We start from the raw sequence: 24,551 nt of genomic DNA, 5'->3' as shown, positions 1-24,551 counted from the left end.
ATGGTAATGTAGGTAACTGTATATTTAGATATGAGATTGCTGATAATATTGTATACCAAGCTAGTGGCTATTGTGTTGAGTTCGAAGGTCGTTCTAGAAGCATTCCAGACGCAACAAGTATACGAATCGATCTACGGGTAGCTCTAGAGCGTTGCCGTACTAGCAGATAATAAATATGGAGCAGTATAAACTACGGGCATAATACGATGATAACAGAACATGATAATAGCTTGAAAGAATTGCAAATGTTGTTCCGTTTACCGTTCACACGCCGCGCGGTAGAATTTTGCTTATCGTGTGACGAAACGTGGGCAATTCCACAGAAAAGGTGTTTATTGTCTTCTGTGCCATTATCATTGCAGGTAGGTGTATTGAAAGAGGCACAGTGGGAGCTAGACACCGGCTAGTCAAAAAAGTTTCGCAGCAAATAAACTGTTCAAACTATTGTGTTTGTCCGCAGTTCTGTTTTTGAAATCCTAGGAAAAGGCGTGAGTTACATCGTAGAGTCCGCAGCTTCGAAGCTCGGGATCAATGATAGAAAGATTCATGTTTGGTTCATAATTGGTATCACGTGGTTTCTAAGATTTGTGACCGGTTATGGTAATAGACTCGCCCAATTATATTCGACTAAAACGAATACTCCATGCAGAGATGTAGACATAGTGCCATGAGGTAAATAGGTGTGATGCTATGTTGTTGTTTATTGTCATCATCATCATCTCCCTAGCATTATCCCGTTGTCAGAAGGTCCGCTGACTTAACCTGAAGATTTGACAGGTCAGGTTTTTTACAGAAGCGACGGCATGTCTGAGCTTCTAACCCGCGAAGGTAAAAGCAGCCCAATACAGGTTAGGTCACATGCCTCCGAAAATGCATTTCTCGTGAATGTAGGTTTCCTCACGATCTTTTCCTTCACCGCTGTTTATTGTAAATAATAATAAAAAATAAAATCCAGGTTTCTCCGTTTATTTGAGATAGGGACATCTATAACCACTTAAAACTGCTAGCCTCAAAACGTTAGTCAGCTAAATTAAATTATGCTCTACCTGACATGCTCTAACCACACATTGCTGGAGTTTTTGGGGTAAACACTATAAATGTATGTGTGTTCATTTAAATTCTGCCGGGTTAGATGTGCCCATTTTGTTTGACTACTGTACCTGAAAATAGGGTAACTGTCCCCTTTTTTGCGTCAGTCAGAGTTATAAATCGTCGAGTGTAAAATCTACCCCACTATTGTAATAGTGGACTTTTATTACACCTCGAACACTCCATACAAATATCTCATTAAAACCGTGTGCCGCCTAACGGGTAAGTGCGAGTGAGACACAGTCCACGCGCTTTCTCCCTTACTCCTTAGCGGCTAAAGCCGGTCATTTAAGCCTAAAACATAGAATAGGCAATAATACTTCGTATAGAACGGCAACTCTCCGCTCCCTACCAGCGTATGAGCTAGGTTTACCTCACCCCACTCGAACATAGTTTGGACTTGCATCGTATGGTGTCAGACGTCACACACACAGATGCGCGTGTACGATAATGTCAATGTGTAGTGTCTGTGTAAAACGAAGTTGTTTGTATGAAGTGTCCGGGGTGCGTCTAAAGTACGAATCGGTCAGTATCATTCTTTATTCTCTTTTTATGAACATTGTAAGATTTACTATAGGTCCTTACAAAACCAGATTTACTTTTAAATTATGGGTACATCAGTATCGTGATGCCCTAGACATTTAAAATACCCTTGACTCGATATCCGATGGAACTGGCAAGCAATACTAACGAGCACCACGTTTGTATGCAATCAATTCAAGGTTATCGATTCCAAATTGCAAAGAATTGCACGATTTATAGGTTACTGCTAAAACTTGCACCTCGCTCACTAATCGGCAGAACCCCAAGATGTCAGGAGTACAATTTGCAGCCACCATTGGTATTAACGTCTAAGATATGTTGCTATTTCTTGTCAATTCTTCTCCTAACCCATAATACCTAGCGAAATGACGTAGATTCATAAATGTACAATTGACCTTCAACAAATTTTTCCGTTGAATAAATGATTCTGAGTCAGATAGCAGTATGTACAGTGAAGTGAAAGTTTAAGTCAAATATATTGTAAGAAAATCGTGATCAATCGATTTCTACGATAAAGGTATTCAGGATCGTGTTAAGACTAGAGATAACATCAACACTATTTTCCTCCTATTTCTGACCATTCATAGAAGATAGACGTATGAATCTAACGCAGAAAACCTATATTTTTCATATAAGTAAATAGCTCATCGCTTTCTAGTCATAATAATTGATCAGTGAACGTGAAACCGAAGAAAAAACGTGCATAAATTACTTAGCAACACTCGGCGGAATTCATTATAATTATAGTTGACGATTCGTCGTGGCTATTGTACATACAACATAACAAAATATAAGCTCACGACTATATTCCTATTTGGGGTTGCCAGAGTACAGCCATCGCACCGAGAACTAAATAAAGTAGCCATTTTTCTTCGAGCTTTATTAGACGTCAATAGACATTAGACAATTTATTAGACATCCCCTTACTTGTATTGGCCTTCCCTTGCCAATCGGGATGGCATACTACAGTGTACTCCGCCACATTACCCATTGCAGATTTCTTTTTTTTTACTTTATTGGAATCGTAAATTTAACATGTTTACAGAACTCATTCTCTCTCCAAACTGAAACTAGCTGTTTGCATTGCGCACTTACTTTTATATGTGCAAATGTCAAATTGCAATATGGCTTTTTTTAGATGAATTGCTTCGATGTGGTCTTTTTACACACACCCCAACTGCCTCTTAACTCGCACTTACGCATTACACCAAATGCGTACGCACACGGTAAGAATGTGTTTTTATATGGAGTATATCCGGGGTGTGCCTTGGGCTGCCATTTTAGTTGTCATGAGTTTTCTACTCCTCGAAGGCATTCGCTTAACGACTACCTACAAACAAGCACGTGAACGGTCAATAGCCGTGCCCGTCGAACCATTACGAACTAGAAATATGGTTATTTAACATTAGTCACCCATCTGCCGTAAATTTCTCAACTTAGATGCCGTTTTCCAACGACGTGGGCAACTGGACTACATACCCAGAAAATAATAAAAAAACCTGACAGTTACGCAACGCTTCCTCATTTCTCGGACTGCTTCAATCTGTTTTTAAAATAAAAAAATGCTAATGTACAATAATCTACATGAATATGTAGTGTAACAATAGCAGTAGCATAGTTCCAACGCTTCTTTAACTAGTGCAGATTATAGAAAGGAATGCTGTAGTCTAACGGTATTCGTAATGTTATCGGAGTTCTCCTAAATCGGTAGAGACGTTCGTGATGTAATTTAAAAAAGTTGCAGCGAAATGACAATTAGATATTCGATGAGGTATATGTCATAGAATAAAGAATAATACTACGTATAGAACGGCAACGCTCTAGCCCGCACCAATTCACATCAAGCGCCGACCTCACCCCTCTGGGTCTTACTTTAGTCACACCCCGGACACTTCATACAAACAACCCCGTTTTACACAGACACCACACATTGCCGTTACCGTACACACGCATCTGTGTGTGTGACATCTGACGCCATACGATTTAAGTCTAAACTTTGTTGGGGGGGGATTATACCTAGCTCAGACGCTGGTGGGACGCGGAGTTACCGTTCTGTACGTAGTATTATTCCTTTAGTCTAAATTGCCATAAGCCTCTAAGGAGTAACAAGGAGAGCGCGAGGACTGTATCTCGCTCGCACATGCGCGTTGGGCAGTAAATTTTTATACGGAGTGTCCAGGGTGTGTTTATATCCTACTATACTCTATCGAGGAGGGTTGTAGATTTTGTGTCGCATATTTTAATGTTTCTTATTGCAGTCTACAGAATAAACTCTGGGATTCGCCAAAGGCAACTTGTCACTTCTTGAGCCTCCAAACATAGATATATAATCAACTGAATAGTGACAGCTATTAAGAAGAAAATAAAACTATTATTATGATTTGTAAACACACACGGTGTCAGTTGGAAGAATGTGATGACGCGGATTCTATTCTTATCGACATTCCAAGTACGTTAATACAAACAAATATAATCATTATTCGTATTCAAGTATTCAACTCATCATCACTGTACAAAAATTAAAAATATTCTCAGTCTACTGCCCGAGGCAATATTTTTATTGATTTTCAGACTAGAGAGTGACATTTACGTCAGACGACTTATGGACACCCACTTTTCTATTAGCATTATTTTCTATACTGCTTGGTAGACTTTCAAGACTTCGAATTTCCAAGCTCCGTTCACCAAAAACAATATAGATGGCGTTGTATACATACATACACATACATAAACTCACGCCCGTAATCCCTAATGGGGTGGGCAGAGCCACAAGTAATCAAAGACAACTTGCAGCCACTGTTGATACGATGTCGATGGTGTGTGTTGTTGACGGCGTTGTATAGTGTTCTCATTACTCGGGTACACAATTATTCCAAAATACAATGTTATGGCAGAAGCATACTATAAAAAAAATGTTGCTTGATATTTGGATCACATTATGTATAGAATTAAGTTGCTGCCTACGTATATTGCTCATCTTTATTTTGATCAGAATAACAATGGGTGGAAGATGTAATTGTGCCTGGGTGTAATAAAAAGGGTCATCTTCTTCTATCGTGTGGATTGAGAGGTACATTACCAACCTCATCAACCCTGGTGTCAGGGTTATTATTGAGCCGCCAAAGGCCCCTGACATGGCTCATGTAACGACTACTTACTTACATCATTAAGTAGTAACCGGGACCAACGGCTTAACGTGCCTTCCGAAGCACGGATCATCTTACTTTTTGGACAATCAGGTGATCAGCCTGTAATGTCCTAACCAAACTAGGGATCACAAAGTGATTTTTGTGATATGTCCCCACCGGGATTCGAACCGGGGACCTCCGGATTGAGAGCACAACGCTCAGCCACTGGACCACGGAGGTCGTCATTTAGGGTCATCATTTATACCCAAAAATAAAAGATACATGTTACCCATGAAATTAGAGGTTAAACGAAGGAAAATCATCAGCGGCATCTATATTGTTTTTGAAGAACGTAGCCTGGAAAGTCCATCTTATCCTCAGATGAGAAATCTGATGGACACTTATACTTACGTGTTTATCTACGTCATAAAGCCGGTAGTAATTTATTTAATGACAGCTACCTTGGCACTTCAGTATACGAGGGGGTGTTTGTAGAGGCACGTGTGAACTGCTTCTATAGCATAATACGTAAAAGGGTTGCTTTAGTAAATGCGAGTAAGTACAACTGCGTACAATGTGCAAACGTTAAACCAAAACACGATTGTTTTGGGCGATTTTAGTTTTTAAATTTCAGAATCACGCTCTGAATAATCCCTCAAAGTTTTCGTTACGATGTCACCAACACCCTGTAATATACTAGATACATATAGGTGTATAAAGCAAGTTGTTTACAGAACATTTATAAGGTTGATAGACTTATCGCCACAGAACGTGTTATGGATGCGGAGGAAAAAGCGGCGCAAACATGTATGTAACCAGATTGGAACACCAGTTAGATTAGATTTGTCGGGAAGGGAGTTGAGAAACCTATCAAAGTGACTAGCTCCTTTTCAAATAAGTGCCTAATATTTCCAGCGCAAAAACCTACACAGCCTATTTATTTAATAGATAGGTAATCCACATAGCGACGGTCCCGCTTATATACATACATACATATATTGTATACCGAATGTCCTTTAAAAATCTAAACCCCATTGATTATCTATTGTGTCTGGAAATCTCGGCCTTAGGAGGTTAATAGGTACAATGCCGTTAAATCAACAGTTATCAACACTCCAACGGTCATATAAGTGAACACAAGTTTTGTGGACACAAATGATGTATTTGAATTATTTTGTCCTTTTGGTGTATTAAAGCTATCCACCCTACAATGTAAGGGCGGATGACGGAGAGCTTCCAACCCCAGTTCTTGCAACTTGGAGACCGTCTGCTGTCCAGTATGGGGTCGCCCGTTGTCGTGCAGGAGCAGCGGAGACCAGCGATTGAATTTTAACGTTTAAATACATGTATTCTTTCTTTTAAAGCTCACCTGTTGGCAAGTAATGAAGAGCGCGGTCCACACGAATATCCCAGCGATAACCTGGGCCGTGCGGGTCTGCAGGAACACCGGCTCCTGCAGCGGCTTCAGGATGTCCTTGAGCTCGTGACCCATATCGCTCAGCGGCTGAGCGGTCACGTTCACAAACTCCGTTGAACTCATTCTGGAACGGCGAACTGCATTTAATACACTATTTCCTCTACACATTCAGACTGGCCAAAGAGTTAATGCTTTCAAGTCTAAAGTCTACAATAAGTCACGTCAGAAAAACATTCAGACTGTCATGGGCTTCAAGAGATTTCTTTTCCTCAATAATGGTGACTTACACCACATTGAACGGGCAATAAATTCAATTCGAAAATCAACTGAAGTTATTATCTAATAGTGTCACACTCCATTTCATTCAAGTTTTGAAATCATGCACAGAAATCCTAGAGAAAGGCACTTCACAGGCATAATCTTGGATTAAGAAAAGTTCAGTATGAATTTACGATAAAATTCAGGTAATTTTATTTTTTTTGATAGTTTCTTCCATGGACTTTATTCACACAAAATTGAGTCAAGATTCGATGACTATTTCAAACAGAAGTCCATCTCACAAAAATCGAATGTTTATGACTATGAGTCTGTCAAGCCTAGCATACCAAGGCATAGATCAAAACAATCAAGTTAAACAATAACAAGCCAATCCCAAGAAAGTAAACAATTACGGAAGGTACATTTAAATAGGCAGACATCTATTCATCTCATAGATGGAGAGATTCAAAACATGGAGAGGATGTGTTTATGCCTGTGGAGGCATCCATTAATTTTACATTGATGGATGATTTAATGAAAAGTGTTCTATACACAGATTTATATGCAGAAATAAAATAAAACATTGCTAACCTAACAAATGTTAATTTTCGAAGATCTAGATCTAGAATATGGGCGGATCGGGGTGGGTCCATGGTTCATGGCACCCATGGTCATGCAATTTGGATCTGCTCCTAATCTAGACACTTGGTAATAATTAAATAGGACCATGAAACATTGATAATTTCAATTTGAAAAAGGTCATTTCTATTCAGTATAAAATCCATAATAATGGTATTTACAAAGTTTTGATAATCCTGAAAAACAATAGCAATAAACATGAACTAGTTCCATGGCTATTATTCTCAATACTTTGTAGGTATTACTGCCTTATCACAACGACACTAACTATGCTGAAATACCTACTTAAAAGATAAGATAATTGGACTACAAATAAGACATAAGCAGTCAAATAAGTATATAATTTATTATAGTTGGTATAATGTTTAATTAGGAATTATTTCACTTCTTTTATTTTGTGGGTGAGGAGCTCGGTGGCGCAGCGGTAAACGCGCTCGGTCTGCGATTGTTGAATATAAGCAACTTTCGCAAAGGCCGGTTATAGGAGTGACCACAAAAAAAAGTTTTCATCTTGAGCTCCTCCATGCTTCAGAAGGCACGTTAAGCCGTTGGTCCCGGCTGCATTAGCAGTCGTTAATAACCACCAATCCGCACTGGGCCAGCGTGGTGGTTTAAAGCCCGATCTCCCTATCCATCCATAGGGAAGGCCCGTGCCCCAGCAGTGGGGACGTTACTGGGCTGATGATGATGATTTTGTGGGTTGTGAGGTGGAATACCAATCTCATCAACCCTGGTGTCAGGGTTATTACTGAGTCACCAAAGGCCCCTGACATAGCTCATGTAACGACTACATACTTACATTAGTAAGTAGTGACTGGGACCAACGGCTTGCGTGCCTTTCGAAACACGTATAGTCTTACTTTCAGAAAATCAGGTGATCAGCCTGTAATGTCCTAACCAAACTAGGGATCACAAAGTGATTTTTGTGATATGTCCCTACTGGGATTTCGCTCAACCGTTAGCCATTATTATTTCACTGGAACTGATCATATAACATTTGAATATAACTGAATTATATATGGGTATTATTATTTTTCCTTATACTTCCTTCTTTATGTAATAAAAATTCATATTATAACCGTCATACGAGTTTACCAATGACATCATCAACACCAATGACAGATATTCTAGAGTAGTCAATTCAAAATGTAAACAATTTCTTCACTGCAAATGATAAATAATAAACACTTTCACATTTTACTTGGTGAGTGATGATGATACAGTATGAGACAATCAGTTGGCCAAACTGGTTATAGTAGGCTATGTTTCAACATAATTTGACTGCTTTTTGAATGCATTTGAGTACCTACTTAAAATTTTTTTTAACAAATGGCCATGTAAAGTAGGACAAGAGAGTCATTTAGGTATATATAAACAAACTAATTTTAAGTAGTGAATCAAAACATTTATATGTACCTTTATACCTGGTTGTCTCTACTCTATGACGATCGGTTGCCATACAACCATAAAGTTGAAGTTGAACCTTTATACCTTTAAAAGCATGAAACTTGATGATTTAACAGAGTTGGACGAAAATAACCTTTGTTCCACATGAGGGTATTTTAGAATTTTTGATGAATATGTACAATTATAAGGAAACTAAACTGCACTTTGAAAGCCATTAATATTGTGAAATAAATGAGTAAGTCTACCTCATCAATGAGCAGACATCACACCATCATTGTCAGCTGAATAAACACTTTCAAGTACTTTCAACAATAAACAGAATACCAGACTGTATTGTAACATTGGTTTGACAATTAACTTTTCAGTAGTTTCAATTACTTTGCTAAATATTGGAATTTTACTACGCATAACATGGTTGTTACAGTACAAGGAAATTACAATCTGGAAATTCTAACATGTATGGAAGTATTTGTGACTCATAAATTGTTTAAAATTTAAATATTAAGAGTATGTTGTTGACAAATGTGGAGGAAGCAAGAGAAGTGTGTCAGGATCAAAGCAAATGGAAATCTATAGTCGCTGCTAACCCCGGTGGGAAATAGGCGTGAGTTTATGTATGTATGTGTAAATATTAAGAGTGCTCAGCTAATTGAGTAGATATGATTAAAAAAGAGAAATCTATTTTTTTATTGCTAATCTATTATTATTAAAGTGGTCATTAAAATTGCTATCTTTAAAATTGACAGATAACTTGGTAATATGTATTAGTCACCAAGAAACACGGGTAATTTTATGTGATCAACTTACAATAAAGATAAGCACCTTATGTTAGCCATTTATAAATTTATGAATGCCTTTTCCAGTACTACTAATTCATTTACCAGATTTAAATACTAGAATAATTGAAAAAGTACAGTATTCTTACACCAACATAGTTTCCACATACCTAATGGCTAGATACTAGCAATTAACTTGACCAATCACCATATCATTTCACCCACATGTTAAATGGAGCACTATCGAAGTAAATTTGATCTTTGATATTCATCTCGACCAGGAAACAAGTCCAGTCTAAGGCATTAAAAGATCAAAACAAGAAAGGAACTCGTAAATTGGAGGTCACACGTCTTGACATTTTCTTGTTTGGGGCCCCTAGAGAACAACAAGAGTGAAGGGAGATTGCGCTCGACGACGCAAACCAATTGTTGCATATATTCTAAGTACAAACGTAACTATTTATGAACCACACTACAACAAAAATTACCTGTAAATATCACTACCAATGTCTTCTAACTACTGTTTTCCTTTTGTTAACAGATGTCATTCGTAATCAACACTTTACACATATTGTCTGATCCACTGTACACACAATCACATTGATTTCGTTCACATCAACGCTCACAGATTATCCCAGTATGAGGCGAAAACAATCACTCGTTGATTATTAAAACACAAGCAAAAACAAGTTTCCCTTTGATTCCTTTCTCGTAATTTTACTTCATTTTCGATTTGCGAAATCGTGACGTCGTTGACGATTAATCATAGACATTTTTTGTTTTTATTAAATAGTTGCCATAAAAAATAAATTGAAGACAGATTTTCGAAAGTGTTAATATTTTTCATATATTTTTTGTAGTAGAATTTAGATAAAACGTCTTGGATCGCTGATAAAGTAGCTAATTTTCTGTACAAAGCTGTTCTTAGTTCGTCAAGTGAATTTAACTTTTTACAAACAGCGATTTTCACAATTTTACGTCATATTTTCTCTTGACTATTTGACTAACTGTGTTAACAATGGCAACAATTTACACCGCTTTCGTAACATTCATCTGCCATAGACAATCAACAAACTGAAATGAAAATGTCCGTCGTAAAAGATACGTTTTATTTTACTTTGTGACTGTGTAATAATCGTGGCATGCGATGTGAAATATTTTCTAGTATTTACAATCTTAGGAGTGCATATATTCTACCAATATGATTGTTCAGGAACCTATACAGGTGAGAATCTGTTCGTTTTTTAGAACTGTCAAGTAGGTACCATACCCAGGGTTAATTTGAAATCATTAATAATTTGAATTCTCCTTCAGGTAATCGTTTGGGATTGCCTCAACAACTACGAATATGACAATGCTATATTCCTGGCAGAGAGATTACACGCTGAAGGTACGCATTCTTGGTTTCATACCCTCATAGTTGATCATATTGGTAAATTTGATCATCAACAAACATTTAATTATATTTTTAAAATAGTTTCACATTTACTGTCAATAATTTCAATACCATAATCATATTATATTCGTTTTGCAGTTGGTTCAGAAGAGACAGCTTTTTTGTTGGGGACCTGTTACTATAGAGCCCGGAGGGTGCATGAGGCCCATCACCTGCTAAAGAACACATCGCCGACACTACCACAAGCTAGATTCCTATTAGCTAAATGCTCAATTGACTTGAAATTGTAAGTATTAAATATATTTTTTGTTATTCTAAGTAATAATAAAAATAAAAATATTTTTTTCACCAGCTTACAATCAAATACTTCCAATTGATTGAGGTGGTTTTATGTTCCGTTTAATTTTATGTCAATATTTTGTACAACTTATTTCTTTTTAATATATCAATGAAATTACTTTACAAATAATATTTACTAACATAAATAAAACTAACCTAAAAAGACATTAAAAAAAGACAAAACATCTATGCCTGTTTTATGTTCTGTATTTAAAATTACGTTAAACTTGTCATCCTGAACATGTAGATATACAATACATATTATATGTATAGAAATATATCAACCAAGATGTCAAAACTTATGTCATATTATATCACCACTACCGTTAATAATATTAATTAGCCACCAATAACAATGAACTATGGTTGTAAATAGCATTCTGGATTAGGCCACCTCGTAGAGTTTACAGGAATGACTACACAGTATAACATAGACATGTTACATATTCTTATGAATATTTATATTTGTTTCAGTTACAAAGATGCAGAAATTGTATTGGGAACAAATTTAGATATTGTTTCCTCTGAATTTGGAGAACAAGCACCTTATGCCTTGCAGCTGTTGGCCAAAGTTTATACCATTACTGAGAGGCGGAGCAAAGCAGTTGAGGCACATCGTAAGGCCCTCTCGCTCAACCCATTCATGTGGAAATCCTTTGCAGCTCTATGTAATATGGGCGAGAAAGTAGATCCTCATCTAGTTTTCCAAATTAACAACACTGAGTTTTCATTTGGTGTTACTACATTAGTGAATCTAGTCAGCAACTCGGAAAATATTTCATTTGTTAATAGCAACATTCCTAATAATACCAGTATTTCTGGTATGAATAATGTCACACCAAATAATATTGCTACTCGGACTCCGATGACTATGTCTACAAGCATCACTCCGGAGACCCAGGCCCCAGTCAAGCGTATGCACAGTGTGTTCAGTGGAGTAGCTCCCATTCCCTTCTCGCCATCGTTTGGCATGTTGCCTATGGAAGAATCTCCTGTACTATACACACCTACACTCACAGACTCGAATGAGCAAAAGGCCATACCTAAGATAGTTAATTCTCTACGTGCACAAATGGGGCAGCTTAAAGATGCAGTGTTCAGTCCAGCTCCAAGATGTACCCTCGGTCCTGCGCCCAGAAGATCTTCACGACTGTTCAGCAACAATAACAGCAGTTATTCAGTTAAAGAAAACAATAAGTCTCCTAGTAGAAAATTTGTGGCACCCAAAAGTCCTTCACGAAAGAATAAACAGCGTACAGCTAAGAATATCAAAACAAATTCTGTTGACTCCAATGAAAAGAATAAAAGTATGGAGACTGTGACACCTGCTGTCACACCAAAGAACTCAAATGGTGTTGCACTTTTAAGCTTGATGAAAGAACTAGGTGAAGCATACAAAGCTCTGTCATTCTTAGAATGTAAAAATGCAATTAAGTTATTCCAAGATATTCCACAAAAGCAATTGGCATCACCATGGGTGCAAACAATGATCGCGCGTGCTCATTATGAACTAGCGCAATATGAGGCAGCCGCCAAGATATTTGCAGACATAAGAAAACAATATCCCACCAGAACAGAAGGCATGGACATATACAGCACATGTTTATGGCATCTTCAGCGGGAAGCACAGTTATCGGCATTAGCACAAGAACTAGTTGAATTAAACAGAACTGATCCCATTGCTTGGCTAGCATCTGGTAACTGCTTCTCTCTGCACAAAGAGCGTGAGACTGCTCTGAAATTCTTCAAACGAGCTGTTCAAATTGACCCAGACGCAGCGTATGCACATGCTTTACTTGGACATGAGTATGCTGTAGCAGAAGAGACTGATAAAGCCCTCGCAAGCTTCAGAACTGCAGTAAATATTGATCCTCGTAATTATGTTGCGTGGTTCGGTATTGCCACTGTTTATGCACGACAGGAACGTTGGAAGGCGTCTGAGGTGCACATTCGCCGCGCTCTTGCAATACATCCCCACTCAGGAGTTTTACGTTGCCAACTGGGTCTAGCGCAAGCGGCGCTGGGTAAAATGGATCGAGCCCTCGCTACTCTAGAACGCGCGGTCGCCTTAGACACAGAGAATCCTCTATGCCGTTTCCACAGAGCTTCAGTACTATTGCGCGCCGGAAGACCACAGGATGCATTGTCAGATCTTCATCACTTGAAAGACATAGCTCCAAGGGAGTCATTAGTGTATTATCTACTTGGAAAAGTTCACAATAAACTAGGCAATTCTCACTTAGCTCTGATGCACTTCAGTTGGGCCACTGATTTAGATCCGAAAGGAACTGGCGGACATATAAAAGAGGGTTTCGACCCAACCAAACAGGACGATCCACCAGAGAGATCGACCTAATGTGTTTGACGAATGTTGAAGGATAGGATTGCAGCTTCGCCTACGTGGTCGGCGACGCGGTCGCACTTGACTGATCCCTGTAAATATGGCGCCCACTCGTCTCGCTCTCGATTGACACCAAATCTTCCAAATAGACGTAACTCTGCGGAGCCAGATGGGTGTGCCGTGGCATTTAATTGCTGTAGTAGTAAGGGCGTACGTGGATTTGTTTATATAGAGTAAGATGTGGATATTCCTAATGTTATCCTAGTTTATTATATACTTGTATAGCTAATAAATCCTAGAATGATAATGAATAGAATTTTTAAAGGAAAGCTTAGAAAGATCTAAGACGCAGGGCCTTGATCTCAATGGGGTGTTTCAATCAATTATAAAATTATGTAATCCATTAATCTTGATGTTACGAATTATAACATTGCCATAATAAATTCGTGATAACACAGTGTTGCCGCTAATGGTTGGCTTTTTGTTCGATGTACCTTTGGTTTGGTGTATTGACAACTAGTAGATGTCTCCAAGTCAGTTGATAAATGTAAATGCTGTAAATTGAGCGTTCTCGACTACCGCTGGCGGTGTTTGGTCAATCATGTTTCTTTGTATTATAATATTTTTATAATAAATTATGCTATTATTACCAAACTGGAACTTGCATGTAGATGGTTAGTTTTGTATGATTAAAATTTACAAGTGACGATGAATATTCAGCTTTGAACATTAGCTACTTAGTTAGGGTATGAAACTATATCGATCTAAAGTAATCCTCTGGAACCAATATAACTCATGTGGCTTAGTGTACAGTTCGCCAGGATCTTAGTTCGTAGTTTATGCAATTACTTTTGTCTTTGTGTATGTATATATTATAACAAATAACTATAGCACCGTTTGTCATTTCAACTCACCAATGAACTGCTAGCTCTGTGGATATATTTGTTTAGACCACCTCTAATTATATGTATGAACTTATAAAACCGATATAACATTATGGTGTTGTTTCATTTGACTGTAATAAAACTACTTAAGTTAGAGGGAAACTATTTAATTCTATGTCAACCTTAGCATTGTACTTACAATATAATATAGAGCTGGAACAATTTGAACAAGTCTTGCTAATTTAATAGTATTTAAATATCGACTACCAGCACTCAGATATGCTACACACTGGTTTGATTCAGATTAAACAGTTATTCTACATAGTCTGATAATTGTGATATGGAAAGTTAATTTCCTTTTCTTTGAATATAAAAAGCGCTGGTTTCTCCGGTGGCGTTACTATATAGGCAGTTTATACATTGATGGGTTAACTCTTACAAAAAAATACGGAATGCTACAAGATCCTACAAAATATGGGTTAACTCTGCTCAAGACACCTTATTTCTATTTTAATACAGACTTGTTTAAAAACCATATAACTAACCATGACATAACAATAGTTGCTCTTTATGTATATGCTGAATTGAATAAGTGTGTAGCATATTTCACACTAATCACATCATCACAATCACTCACTTTATATCAATCAGTTTATAGATAGTCCTTTTTCACTTGTCTACGCATCGTTTAATGTTGCTTCGTACGATATACGAAATGTTCACAATGCATGAGGTAGTACATAACGTACTTAAAATTCAATATTTCGGCATAAAATAGTTATAAAGAAGTGTAGATTATCTTCATAATATAAACTACATAAATATCGAAGAGGTGTAGGTATAGCCCAGTAATAAAGTCAAGTTCCTTCGCAAGAGATTATAGAGGAAAGTCTGTATAGTCACTTTTAAAGTGTCATGCACTTTATTATAGTAAACTATTTTTAACGGGTCGATACGCTATCCCGTAGGGAAGCACGAAGATAACCTACTGTCTTCTTTGTTACATTAATTCGCTTACAATAAAAAGGAGTTAGTTACACGAGTTTTTGTAATATTGAATCTAAAGCTTTCCGAACTGTGGGGTCGTTTAGCAGTTTGTTTTGTGCGGGCGCGGGCGGCTGCGCCACGGGCGCTGGTTCCGGCGCTGTCACTTTCTTATCATTCAGGATGCTGAGGATCCTCTGCTGAAGGTCCACCTCTTTCTTGGTGGTCGGAGCCGTGGTCAAAGGCTCCCCGAGCTCTATCTTCACTTGCTGTTCCCGCCGCTCCTGTAAATGTAAAAATATTGTAATTAGTCACTAGCTATGACTGCGTCATCGCTAAGATAGTTCCTTTATATAAAACAGTATGTGTTACTAATTACCTCCCTTAACTTTAAACATTACGAGCCTAATCCCCTCTAAATTCTTTCCTATTCATATTCATATGCAAGTGTGTTGAATAGAAATTGTCAAAGTCGCAAATTGCGAGAAAATAATTCAACTATCGCAGGATCATGAAAGGGGTGGCGTTTTAAAGAGAAAGGGTATGCCTCGATGGCCTTCCAGCTCTACCTTACCATATAATAAGGAATAATACTATGTTAGACGTCACACACATAGATGCGCGTGTACGATAACGTCAATGTGTAGCGTCTGTGTAAAATGGGGTGTTTTGTATGAAGTTTCCGGGGTGTGACCTTACATAATTATTAGCTGTTCAAGCAGCCCGCCGGCGGCCTGCTGTACGAGTTACAACAATACTGACCTGCAAGTACTCCAACACCTTGTCATACTGCAGCACGGTCAAGGTGCGTCCGTCGGCTAGCTGTCCCAGCAGCGCGTACACAGCCTCGCGCCCCGACGGCCCGCCACGCTGCACCTCTTGGAAATTCCGAGACAGAAGCTGCAACGCATCTTCTATAGGCATGTTGCGGTGCTCTAGTAAACAAATGCGACTTTTGAGTTTGTTTCGTACATTTTGTAAATTCGATGTTGACAGTCAGACAGTCCATTGCACAAAGAAATTATCAACAAAAGAATCTCTTATAAACTCCATTGATCAACGTTATTTCTGTAAATATATAAAATTGATTAATTACGCAAATATTCGGTTGCAATAATGATTTGAAACAGTTTTAAAAAAGCATACTTAAAAGAAAATTCATTTATTTTTCTCTTTAAATGTCTTCACTTTAAATCTAGTCACTAAATGTGGTAAAATACTAAATTATCCTGAAACTGTCCTCCACTCTCGAGACAGGCAGTCCTAGTAGTAAACAGAACACAATTGGCTATATTAGCCTTGCAAAACGATCGCCGTGTACTCAAGCGGAACATTTACTAATGGAATGTTAAAAAAGTAATTGCAACTAGTAAAAAGTTTGCCCTCGATGCGTCAAACTTCCTACAAGGAAATACGGGGTGATAATGTCATCGTAACGAAAACTTTGAGGAATGATTCAGACCATAATTCTGAGTTAATATAAAGTGGGATTTTCCGTCGCAAAATTCATGTGTTTTTTTAATATATATGTATTTTCAGTTCCATACTTTTGTATTTACATTTTTTTCGTCCCTCTCAGTATTCGTTACGATGTCACTAACACCCTGTATAGTCTCAAAAAAAACAGCCTATGTACGTCTCACTGCTGGGCACAGGCCTCCCCGCTATCAACCGGAAGGAAAACCCTCACCAATTGATAAATAATAGATATATGATCTCAGAATTTTTTCGTACATCAACCGTTTTTATACGACTGAATAACATAACTATGTACTTGTTACAAGTATCTCCTTTGAGTAAGTATCTCAATTCCAAATGAGAAACAACTTTTTTCACTGAAGGTAAGCCATCTAACATCTCGAATAACAACGTAAAGTTGCTTGCCTATCACTATCAGTATTTTATAGGGTAGATAGAACACTTTGGTGAATATTACACTTACTACCTTACTCCACCCTCAAGCTAAAGTAAAAGTAAACGGACACAGTTCTTCATATGTAAGTGCTGTCACATCTAAAAATAATGTATAATTTTCTTACTAGCCGAGAAGATTCATACAAATTAAACCATATCTATTGTTTTTATAGCACTCACTCATGCTTAGGGAAACTCACAAAAATCCAGTGTCGGCTTAATCACGATACATAGATCGAAATAATTTCGCATGGACAGGAGAAGGACCCGGTGGTTAACACGCTCGTCCCGGCTCCGAGTCCCATCCGCGTCGGATAATTTTTCGATTTAATTTTCTCTTTGTAATCCATATCTATGCTATCCGGGTAAATCTTTGCTGACATGTTTATGAAAATAACTCTCTCACCTTGTGGTAGTCCGTGTAAGATGGTGAGGGTCAGAGATCTATGTTCCTGGTTCTGAGGCATGACTAGAATGGCATAGAGACACCCCCGCGACGCGATGTTCCCGAGCACCTTGCCAATGGGCACGTCTTCCATGGGGAATAATAGATCCACTACGATGCCTAGACGCTTCAACCGCCCCTCGATGTATTCTGCATACTCTCTGTAATAGGGTATTTGACTGGGTCAAAGATAAATTATACAACGATAATCTAGAAATAGAAGCCAGTCTAACACATACATAAACTCACGCCCGTAATCCCTAATGGGGTGGGCAGAGCCACAAGTAATCAAAGACAACCTAAAAGCCAGTCTAAAATGATCAAAAATCAATCTCATTTTACTTTTCGATTTATTTTCGAATTTTATTTACGAATTAAGTAACAATGAGTACGACATTTGACCGCTTTTATTGATGATGTCACAGTATTTCCATACAAACTCCAAAGAAATCATTCATTCTGACGTTTCGTAAGATGTATCTAATTTTGACTAGGTTGTCAAATAGCCTATAGAATGTTACATTTGAATGATTTATGCTAGCGACCGCGACCTGACACGATTATTCTAGCCATAGAGACGGCCAATTGGTTCCAACACTTTAGGGCCTCGAGTAACCGACCCCGCCAGTGTCGCGGTCGCCGTTTTCCCACTCCGGGTCGGTTCTTTAAACATAATCCTCCTGTGTACCATCAAAGTTTGTACCGTGACGCTTTAGAAGGCACGTCCTGTCGCTGATTTTTGCTGTGGCGGGATATGCTCCATCGCTTTTTATTTCATCCAAGTCGTCAATAGATGGCGCTAGTAGTATTTTAGAACGCGCTATCGAAGTTAATGCGCGATATAACGTTAGCGATCGAGCCGGTACCACAACTTGCCATCAGGAGGGTCTTAACTGACTCGACTGAACAGCGAGTGATGAACTCGGAAATGAATCTCTGTGATTCCGCTCCACTCGCTCACAGGTCAACTATCGCAGACCTGCGTGTCGAATATCTGACGCTGTTTTTGGCCAATTTTAAAACCATGATTAATTAAAAGATAGATGAAGGTAATGATCGTGGAAAGAGAATGTAGTAAGATATACACTTCTCATCAAAAAAATCGAAACACTTCCGTTTTCATTGTTTCTGTCCGAATTTAACACAAAAAAGAATTCATACGATGAAAAAAAATACATAAATGTATAGCTGGCAGTTTGGCCATTACAGTAATAAGCGAAAATTCTAAATTCAAAATTAGAATTTCATTTGTTTATCTTATAAACGAAATGAATCACTGTTTTGAGACAAATGTGTGTTTAGGGTTGGAGTATATTTAGCGTTTAAAAACTAAAAATTGGCGCTTATCCTTAAACTTTTTGTTTTTTATTTCAATACTGTGACTTTGGGACGTCTGAAAAAAGGTTTTTTTTTTTTTTTTTCTAAAACGTATGGATACTTCGCCCACAGAAGCCGCCCAAGTTGTGGCATTGCTGGATTCTGGCCTTAGTCAGCGTGTTGTGGCTGCAAGACTGCATCTAAGCCTGTCATCTGTTCATAGAGTCTATAAACGTTATCGGGAGACTGGTTTGTTCACGCGCCGTTCAGGATCTGGCAGGAATCGGGTCACTTCTGAGCGAGATGATCGATTTATTGTAACAACTTCTTTAAGAAATCGACGCCTTAACGCTTTTCAACTGCAGCAGCGGCTTCGTGTTGTACGAAGGGTGGCTGTAAGTGACTCTACAATTAGAAGAAGGTTTAAGAATCGTGGACTGGTACCGCATAAGCCAGCAAATGGGCCGAAATTAACTGCAGACCATCGAAGAGCGCGCCTTAACTTTGCACGTGAGCACCTAAATTGGTCATACCTACAGTGGAGCAAAGTTCTCTTTTCTGATGAGTGTAAAATTATGCTGTATGGTAACGACGGAAGGAACAAGGTCTACAGAAGAGACGGAGAACGCTATGCACAATGCTGCATTGAAGAAAAGGTCAGCTATGGTGGCGGTTCTGTAGGTATGACCAATTTAGGTGCTCACGTGCAAAGTTAAGGCGCGCTCTTCGATGGTCTGCAGTTAATTTCGGCCCATTTGCTGGCTTATGCGGTACCAGTCCACGATTCTTAAACCTTCTTCTAATTGTAGAGTCACTTACAGCCACCCTTCGTACAACACGAAGCCGCTGCTGCAGTTGAAAAGCGTTAAGGCGTCGATTTCTTAAAGAAGTTGTTACAATAAATCGATCATCTCGCTCAGAAGTGACCCGATTCCTGCCAGATCCTGAACGGCGCGTGAACAAACCAGTCTCCCGATAACGTTTATAGACTCTATGAACAGATGACAGGCTTAGATGCAGTCTTGCAGCCACAACACGCTGACTAAGGCCAGAATCCAGCAATGCCACAACTTGGGCGGCTTCTGTGGGCGAAGTATCCATACGTTTTAGAAAAAAAAAAAAAAAAAACCTTTTTTCAGACGTCCCAAAGTCACAGTATTGAAATAAAAAACAAAAAGTTTAAGGATAGGCGCCAATTTTTAGTTTTTAAACGCTAAATGTACTCCAACCCTAAACACACATTTGTCTCAAAACAGTGATTCATTTCGTTTATAAGATAAACAAATGAAATTCTAATTTTGAATTTAGAATTTTCGCTTATTACTGTAATGGCCAAACTGCCAGCTACATTTATGTATTTTTTTTTCATCGTATGAATTCTTTTTTGTGTTAAATTCGGACAGAAACAATGAAAACGGAAGTGTTTCGATTTTTTTGATGAGAAGTTTATTTAGGCCAATTCTATTTATGTAAAGTTGACCAAATAATCATCACGCGACTAAATAATTTGAGCACGACATTTATTATCTCTTTTAATAATGGTACAATGTTAATCTTCATTATTGTATTGGCACGCTGCGTTATTGGTTTGCTTTATTTGTAATGTCGCGATGCTGACTAGCTTGGTTGCGTCACTATTTCTCGGAAACCGCCCCTCATGACTTTTCGGTTTCCGAGGGGTATTTCTTAAGTCTTAATTAAACTTACACAGCACAAACCAACTTTATAATAACTAAATTACCAACGCTGACTAACACAGCAATATTGCTTACTTATATGAATCGCTTCAATGTGCTGCCTTTTTAACCCCCCAGTACTTACGTAAGAGCTTTGGAAACGACAATGATCTCGCAATCGTTGCGTTCGGGTACGGGCAGCGCGCGCGGGTAGTCAGGCTGTTGGTAGCGGTCGTAGCCGCCGCGACCCTCCCACTCTGCACCTGGGTCAGACAATAAAAAACAATACTAAGTATAGAACGGTGATGAGCCGTGGTAGCCCAGTTGGTAGAACGCTTGCCTCTCACTTTAAGGTCTCAGGTTCGAATCCAGCACAGACGAATGATTGTCGAATTTGTTTTCGTATTCATTTTTGGATCATAAATGATTATCACGTGCTCCCACGCGAGGAAACCCACATTCCACAAGTAATGCATTTTCGGGGGTATGTGAGTTAACCTGTATTGGGCTGGGTTTCCCTTCGCGGGTTGGAAGCTCAGACAGGCAGTCGCTTCTGTAAAATACCAGACCTGTAAAATCGTCAGGGTAGGTAAGCGGAGATTGTTAAAACAGGCATAATGGGAGATGATGACTTCGAATAGAACGGTAACTTCCCAATTCGTATCGGGTGCCGACCTCATCCGCTCTGGGTCTTAAATGGCCGTAAGCTGTTAAGAAGTAAGGGGAGCGCTGGGATCGTTTGTTTAGCTCGCACTTATTCGTTGGGTTATGTTAAGAATGAACTTTTTGTATGGAGTATTCGGGGTGTGCCCACATAATATACAAATGTACTATATTGTGCACATTGAACACAAAATATAAAAGAAAAAGGCTTAACAGGCTCTGATCTTGCTGTCTTTACACAGTCTTACTTCTAAAGTCAAAATTCTCCATTATGATTAATGATTATGTTGTTCAGCGGTGAATGTTGACGGACAAACATTGTGAGGAAACCCACACACCCGAGAAATGTGTTTTTGTTGGTATGTAACCTAACCTAGCCTGTACGTACTGTAAGATTAGCAGTCGCTTCTGTAAAAAAGTGGACCTGTCACATCTTCTGAATGATCAATACCAATATCCAGTGCATTCGGGGCGCGAACTGGATGCTTGCGACGAGGTGGGTGATTGCGGCGGCGGCGGGGCGGCCCGACTTGCGTATCCTCGACGCGGACGATCGAATCATCTTCGACGGTAGCGGTCGAATCGCTCGTTTCGCGCGGGATTAGTCTCTCCGCCCCGCTGCCTTCCAGAGCAATTCCTTAAAGTTAAGACCACGATGCAAGATGCAACCATCGGCGCCGATTCATACCCGCAATCGACATTTTTTGTTTCCTATGGAATTCTAATTATTATATAGTTTAAATATTCCGAGAACGAGTCAAAACGAGCGAAAAACACAAAGGGAACATTCCATACAAAAAATGTCGATAGCCAGTTCGTTAATGCGTAGGAGATATACCTCTGCCGGCGACAGGCGAGCGGTCCCTGAAGGAGGCCACCGGGGCGCCGCGGCCGCGCCCCCCGCGCCCCCGCGGCAGACCGCGCGCGCCCCGCCCACGGCCCCTCACGTCGCCGCCCCTGTCTGGGCGACCGTAACTGTCTTCCTCTTCTTCTCTATAACCTGAAATAAATAGATGTATACAGGTAGACGTGTTAAACAATACTCCACGAGATAACTAAGTCACCAAACAAAAGAAGTCATAAGTACATAGATTTCTTTGAGAGGTTGGCCAAGAGATTGGCGGTTGTAACTCATAAGTCATCAGGGAACAGCTTGCATCTTATGTATAGTAATATAATGTGTATAGTTCTTAGTGTTTGTTGACCTTAGTTGACTTTTTCATACTTGGGATGATATACCACTGAAGGCAATGTATATTATTCTTTACATCCAGTCCAGAATAGAAGTTTGGTTTCTAGAAAGAAATTAATACAGAACCCATACCCTGGTCTCCGACGTAGTTGCCATAGCTGTCGTAGAGCTCCTCTCCATCATCCTTGGCTGCAGGGGTGTCATTATGTTGTGCTGCTGGTGGTTCTGAATGTACCACAGCAAGGTCCGCCTCACGACTGAAAATGAATGTCGTCTACATGAAATACATTTTGTTCAATAGGTTTCTATTCTCTGTCTGCGTGGTAATCAATATTATTACCAGCCTTATCCATCCTTCTGCCTCTATTCCACTATAAGTGGGGTTGGCACAACATGTACTCGGGGGTTAAAATGGCTACATTGAAGCAATTCATCTATGAAAGCAATATTGCAATTTGACATTTGCGCATATAAAAGTAAGTGCGCAATGCAAACAACTGTCAAAAAGCAATATTGCTTTCTTAGATGAATTGCTTCGATGTGGCCATTTTACCCCCCCTGTTCTTCCATTCATCATCTCAGTGCTCACAACATTCACACACATATCCTTCTTCACACAATCCATCCACAATTTCCCCTACCCCTATATTCCTCCACATTCATACTCATCACTTTCCTCGTAAAATGTCTGTCATCCCTTCACATCACATGCCATATATTAGTTAAAATATTCTGGGAATGAGTGTAAATTTATCGGAATTTCGGAGTGAAAAATACAATGAAAACATTCCATACAAAAAATGGGTAGGAGCCATACCATGCTAACCTATTATAACCAGTCATATAAGAGTATTTCATGTTTGTGAAAGTATTTATCAAAAATAAGGGTTCAATTTTTTCTTTTGAGGTTTAGAAGCCTAAATAAACGAGTTAGTACTCCCACAATTTCCTGCAATGTTAATGATATTAGAATGTAAACCTATATGATATATAAAAATAATTCTATGTTATTTAGCAATACTGTTGTGTTGAAGTTACAGTTGGTAAAAACAGGTGTTTAAAAGCCTTTGGACAAGTGGAAGTATAATTGTATTTGTTTGCCCATTTAAAAGTTGTTGCTATGTTTAAGTTTTAATTATTTCAGGTTCACTCACCGCTGTTTATCGATGTTATTCTGAGCAGTGCGGACACTCAGGCTTTTTCCTTGCAGGATACTGCCATCTGCCTTTGCTATGGCTTCCTGAGCACTCTTTTCAGTTTCAAACTGCACGAAACCGAAGTTACGATTAATAATGATGCCGTTGATCTGTCCGAACTGTATGAAATGATCGTAAAGATCATCTACAGTAGCTTTCTCCGTAAGACCACCAACATATATCCTAAGATAGGCAGTAGCCCGATTCTTCATATCCTGTCTATCGAGGGTCAGTTTGTCTGAAATATAGTTAAAAAAAACATATAAATACCTAATAAAAGTACCGTAAGTGTCTTACTTTTTGTTTTTAACGCCGCTATTTTTTCCGGTGCGAAATTACAAGATACAATAAATAAACTACACACTTTGAAACAACTATTATAAAGTATTCAGTAATAAATTACCTGCCATGGTTGTTTTTGCTGCAATTAATGGATAAACCCCCTTTTATTATTTGGAAAATACACTAAACATACACCATACATTTATACACCACCCTCAGACACCACCGTAGTCAATTTTTTTTTGTTTCACTCATTCAATGGTACAGCTTATGATCACAAGATCATTCTGCCTTACGGCGTTTTTGCATTCTCCGATTTTTATCCGTTAAATGTTGGTTAATGATGATGAAGTCTTCAAGCCTGAAATGACCTATTTATAACTAATATTAATTTTCTACCTAGGATCCTCTAGGATCGGATAACAGATAACGCCTCGAAAACCCAATCAAAACCCCTTACAACATTGAAAACAGCATAGCGTTTTGTTATGTTAATACTTCCTATATTATATGTGAACTGGTTAAACCTAATAATAATAGCTAATTTTATCGTTCAATAGTACTTTTACTTATGGATTAATTTACATATTATTTAAATAAGGTAATCATTCAATTTATAACATGAATGATTACCTTATTTAAATAAAATATCAAAACGCTGCAGA

The 24,551-nt window shown here is 38.6% G+C and overlaps 3 protein-coding genes across 4 annotated transcripts in view; 1 reads left to right on the top strand and 2 right to left on the bottom strand.

Moving 5' to 3' along the window:
• LOC126372506 (transmembrane protein 184B) overlaps positions 1-10,028 on the bottom strand; it is a 35,664-nt gene extending 25,636 nt beyond the window's left edge. For both annotated transcript variants that reach the window (XM_050018303.1, XM_050018304.1), the window contains exons 1-2: positions 9,746-10,028; positions 6,130-6,301 (exon numbers count right to left, since the gene is read on the bottom strand). In XM_050018303.1, the coding sequence (XP_049874260.1) occupies positions 6,130-6,300 (171 nt within the window). In that variant the 5' untranslated portion in view covers position 6,301; positions 9,746-10,028. The remainder of the gene's footprint in view (positions 1-6,129; positions 6,302-9,745) is intronic.
• A 281-nt stretch (positions 10,029-10,309) lies between these two features.
• Positions 10,310-14,330, top strand: LOC126372452 (cell division cycle protein 27 homolog). Its single transcript, XM_050018220.1, has 4 exons — positions 10,310-10,482; positions 10,572-10,647; positions 10,792-10,939; positions 11,467-14,330. The coding sequence occupies exons 1-4, from the start codon at positions 10,459-10,461 to the stop codon at positions 13,346-13,348; spliced, it is 2,130 nt and encodes a 709-aa protein (XP_049874177.1). The 5' UTR covers positions 10,310-10,458; the 3' UTR covers positions 13,349-14,330.
• A 38-nt stretch (positions 14,331-14,368) lies between these two features.
• LOC126372499 (nuclear receptor coactivator 5) lies at positions 14,369-24,148 on the bottom strand. Its single transcript, XM_050018297.1, has 8 exons — positions 24,008-24,148; positions 23,563-23,842; positions 22,541-22,665; positions 22,055-22,216; positions 20,699-20,816; positions 17,522-17,721; positions 15,964-16,136; positions 14,369-15,485 (listed from the first exon to the last, which is right to left on the bottom strand). Exons 1-8 carry the CDS (start codon positions 24,012-24,014, stop codon positions 15,252-15,254), a joined length of 1,299 nt encoding a protein of 432 aa, XP_049874254.1. The 5' UTR covers positions 24,015-24,148; the 3' UTR covers positions 14,369-15,251.
• Between the last annotated feature and the right edge of the window lie 403 nt (positions 24,149-24,551).

The sequence above is a fragment of the Pectinophora gossypiella genome, chromosome 14 (assembly GCF_024362695.1).
Source record: "Pectinophora gossypiella chromosome 14, ilPecGoss1.1, whole genome shotgun sequence".
NCBI classification, from domain to species: domain Eukaryota; kingdom Metazoa; phylum Arthropoda; class Insecta; order Lepidoptera; family Gelechiidae; genus Pectinophora; species Pectinophora gossypiella.
Note: the sequence above shows the minus strand (reverse complement) of the source record. Positions and strands in the feature narration are given on the sequence as shown.

Excerpts from the sequence above, each read along its gene's own strand:
- LOC126372452 (XM_050018220.1), top strand. The coding sequence starts at position 10,459 with ATGATTGTTCAGGAACCTATACAG. Across the intron at positions 10,483-10,571 it reads TTGTTCAGGAACCTATACAG|GTAATCGTTTGGGATTGCCT; the intron begins GTGAGAATCTGT and ends ATTCTCCTTCAG. Across the intron at positions 10,940-11,466 it reads TGCTCAATTGACTTGAAATT|TTACAAAGATGCAGAAATTG; the intron begins GTAAGTATTAAA and ends TATTTGTTTCAG.
- LOC126372499 (XM_050018297.1), bottom strand. Across the intron at positions 20,817-22,054 it reads CTCGCCTGTCGCCGGCAGAG|GTGCAGAGTGGGAGGGTCGC; the intron begins GTATATCTCCTA and ends TGTCTGACCCAG. Across the intron at positions 17,722-20,698 it reads GTCGTTTCCAAAGCTCTTAC|AGAGTATGCAGAATACATCG; the intron begins GTAAGTACTGGG and ends ACCCTATTACAG.